At 38.8% G+C, this 3297-nt stretch overlaps 1 protein-coding gene across 1 annotated transcript; it reads left to right on the top strand.

Moving 5' to 3' along the window:
- Window positions 1–442: 442 nt before the first annotated feature.
- On the top strand, window positions 443–2594 carry LOC119429692 (acyl-CoA dehydrogenase family member 11; the record flags this gene model as incomplete). Its single annotated transcript, XM_037697270.1, is given in 6 exon segments — window positions 443–738; window positions 1049–1272; window positions 1356–1455; window positions 1847–1964; window positions 2187–2329; window positions 2442–2594. Coding segments are annotated over 6 exon segments (1020 nt in total), but the record flags the coding sequence as incomplete, so codon positions are not given.
- Window positions 2595–3297: the final 703 nt, after the last annotated feature.

Below are 3297 nucleotides of genomic sequence, written 5' to 3'. Positions count from 1 at the left end.
AGAATTAAACATTTTATTTGTAATGCACAAAGGGGTGACAATCCTTTAAAACTTTTCATATGTTTCCATGCTGAATGTAGGAAAGAAAGAAAACATGGAGTATCTTCTGTCCATAAGGTCACCAAATAAATAAATAAAAAATCAAAGATAATGTAAGAATCATGGTTTATCATATTAGTGCTTATCTGTATAGCTAACTTTTTTCTTATTTGTTGTATAACATAAGATCCATGGGGCAGCAGTTGTCTGGGAAACATACATTGTGTTTTAAGCTGTTTAAAAGTGTTAATTATAAATAGCAATAAGAAAGCCAATTGTCTTGAATAAATTAGTTCGAAGCATGAATAGAAACCAACAATATAAAGTGTAAGTAAATGTCTGATGGGTTCTTTCTGTAACATCAATGTATGTACTGGTACTGACTCTTTTCTGTGGTCAGCAGGCAGATCTTGAGCCATGTCGGTGTATTCAGCCCTCCTGAACGGACGTGCAGCTGCAGGCTGCTGCAAGCTCTGGCGTGGTGTTTCCCGACCGCTCACCCACATCAGAACAGCGAGTGTAGCTGAACCAGGCACAAGAAAATCTGACGAAGAACAACTCTGGGAGGCAGCAGCAGGTTACCTACCATTCAGCAGAGCCAGGATAGGGCCTTTCTTTCAGGACCAACCAGTACTGAAGAACCCGTTTCTGGAGGATGCCTTGCTCAAAGGATACCTTAGGAGACACGTGCCTGAGGAGGTATACCAAATAGAACCTATTCAATTGTATAGTGCTTTTGAATTCTTGTAATTCTTGAGAATAAGGCTTACTAGTAATAGAGTTCAAGGGCATGATTTTTGTCTTATCTAGTTTATATGTGTGATGCATATTTGTACTCTCGTTTTGTCTCATCAAATAACTATTATTTTTATTATATTAAAAGTACAACGCTAGCTTAAAGGAAATCTTATTCCAGGCACTTTTATTTTCCAACTTAAAGGACTTCAATTCCAGATCATTTTAACAACTAAACCAAATCTCATTTTTGAATATTTATTCTTATTGACAGGCAGTTTTCTCAGATTTGAGTGCGTTTGGAGAGCGTGTGGCCAAAGAAGTGGACACGTGGGGCAGAGAGTGTGAGGTCAACCCACCACGGTTGATGCACTTTAACCCTTGGGGTCGGAGAGTGGACCACATTGTGACCTCTGAGGCCTGGAAACGCATGAAAGACCTATCAGCCCAAGAAGGACTGGTTGCTATTGGTTATGAGAAATCATATGGGGAGTGGAGGTACAGTGCATTTTTTTTCCTGATTGGCTCATATGTGTCAAATTGAATAACCCGTTTTTTGATACATTTTGCGTGTGCTCCAGTCGTGTTTATCAGATGAGCAAGTTGTACATTTATTCTCCCTCATCTGGTCTCTACACGTGCCCTCTGGCCATGACTGATGGAGCGGCAAAGGTCATCCAGGTAACATTAAATCTGTCCAACTAACATGCTGAACATACTACTGTATATTCTTCTGTTAACTTATAGAAACCTTTATATTCAGCCATAAACCAACATCTTTATTACACTTTTTTTGTCTTAATGATTCCAACAATAATCTATGGTTAGTTATGAAAACATTAAAACTTTAGATCATTATAGTGTTTAGTGTGACACATAATTTTTGTTTCTTTATGTGTCACTTTATCAGTAAATACTAAGTCCAAAGTTTGATTTATGAAGATTATACAGCTCACTAACTAATGCTGTCAGTAAATCTAAATTCTGTACTATTACTTGGTTTGTTTATAATTTTCAAGTTTATTTATCATGTAAGTTGTATGAATAACTGCCTGGATGTGTGTGTGTGAAGTCCATAGGTGTTTCACCACCAGTAGAAGAGGCCTACAGCCGTCTGACCTGCCGTCAGCCTGAACGTTTCTGGACATCTGGGCAGTGGATGACAGAGAGACAGGGAGGCTCTGATGTGGGTCAGTAGTGACAATTTTGTTCATGTGAAGCAGCATCGCCTTCTAATGGAACAATCCTGAAATAAGACTGTTAAATGTCATGACATTTATTTATTTGCTACAAAGAGAAATGCATCAAATTGTAACTATTTTGTTCCGTTTTATTTTTGATGGACAAGTTATCTATACAGAATCTGATTCCTGTGAGTCGTCAGAGCTGCTGCTTTGTGTTTCCATCTTCAGGCAGCGGCACTGAGACGGTGGCTGTTCCCCAAACAGATGGCTCATACAAACTCCACGGTTTAAAGTGGTTTACCTCTGCGACGGACGCAGATATGACTCTTACTTTAGCAAGAGTGCAGGACAGAAGGGGAGCTACTACACCAGTACTGATGACTTCTGCCAACTTCACCCCACTGTTATCTGTCACCACATTTAAAAAAAACACGCTCGATAAGATTTCACTGGTTATTTTTTATGTGTGTTTCTGTTTCACAGGGAAGCAGGGGGCTGTCTCTGTTTTATGCAGAGGTGAGTCGAGATGAGGGCGGCCAGCTGAGGGGAATAGAAGTTCAGAGACTGAAGGACAAACTTGGAACACGACAGATGCCGACTGCTGAGTTACTGCTGGATGGCCTGCCTGCATACAGAGTCAGTTACACCCAGCGACAAACTGTAGACTTATTCTCTAATTACTGCAGATGTGTTACATTAAAACTAACGTAGTTCATTTTGCTTATGCCAACACATTGTGCACTAGGAATTACAAGAACCTCTCTGGTGTTATTCTGCCTTTTGAAAACTTTACAGTCATATTAGCAAAGAGCTATTGACCACAAGAAGGCTATAGATAAATCAAACTATTAATACTTTATTTTTGTGTTCAAAATGTAGGAAACTACTTTTATTATGATTCTGATTTAACCTATTAGAAAAGTATTTATCTGCAACTGATGGGAGTGGCAGAGGTTGCCATAGCAACAGGAACTGTGTAAATAAAGGTTAAACTCAGGGAAGGGCTGGCTTTAAGGAAATGCAACACTCAAATATTTAGCTTCATTTTCATATCTTTAAATGGTGTCCTTACTAATACAACAAGATGGGATTCATAGCTCAGAATTTTTTTGAAGCTCTACATGTGAGCATCTGCCTAAAACATGTTATGTTTACTCCATGCTCCTTCTTGTATCAAACTGAGTGAAAACTACCCTCAACCACCAATTCATGTCAGACTCAAAAATAGTAGAAGGTTTCTTCAAAACATAATAATTCCCTAAATCGTATCTCTAAAATTCTACAATCAACAGTGTAGTGAGTCACGTGGGTACGTGTCACTAGTTGTTGTATGACAAAT

The sequence above is a fragment of the Nematolebias whitei genome, unplaced genomic scaffold (assembly GCF_014905685.2).
Source record: "Nematolebias whitei isolate Nwh7 unplaced genomic scaffold, NemWhi1 Nwh_scaf_5683, whole genome shotgun sequence".
Taxonomy (NCBI): Eukaryota; Metazoa; Chordata; class Actinopteri; order Cyprinodontiformes; family Rivulidae; genus Nematolebias; species Nematolebias whitei.
The sequence above is the reverse complement of the archived record's forward strand: the minus strand, read 5'-3'. Positions and strand labels throughout refer to the sequence as shown.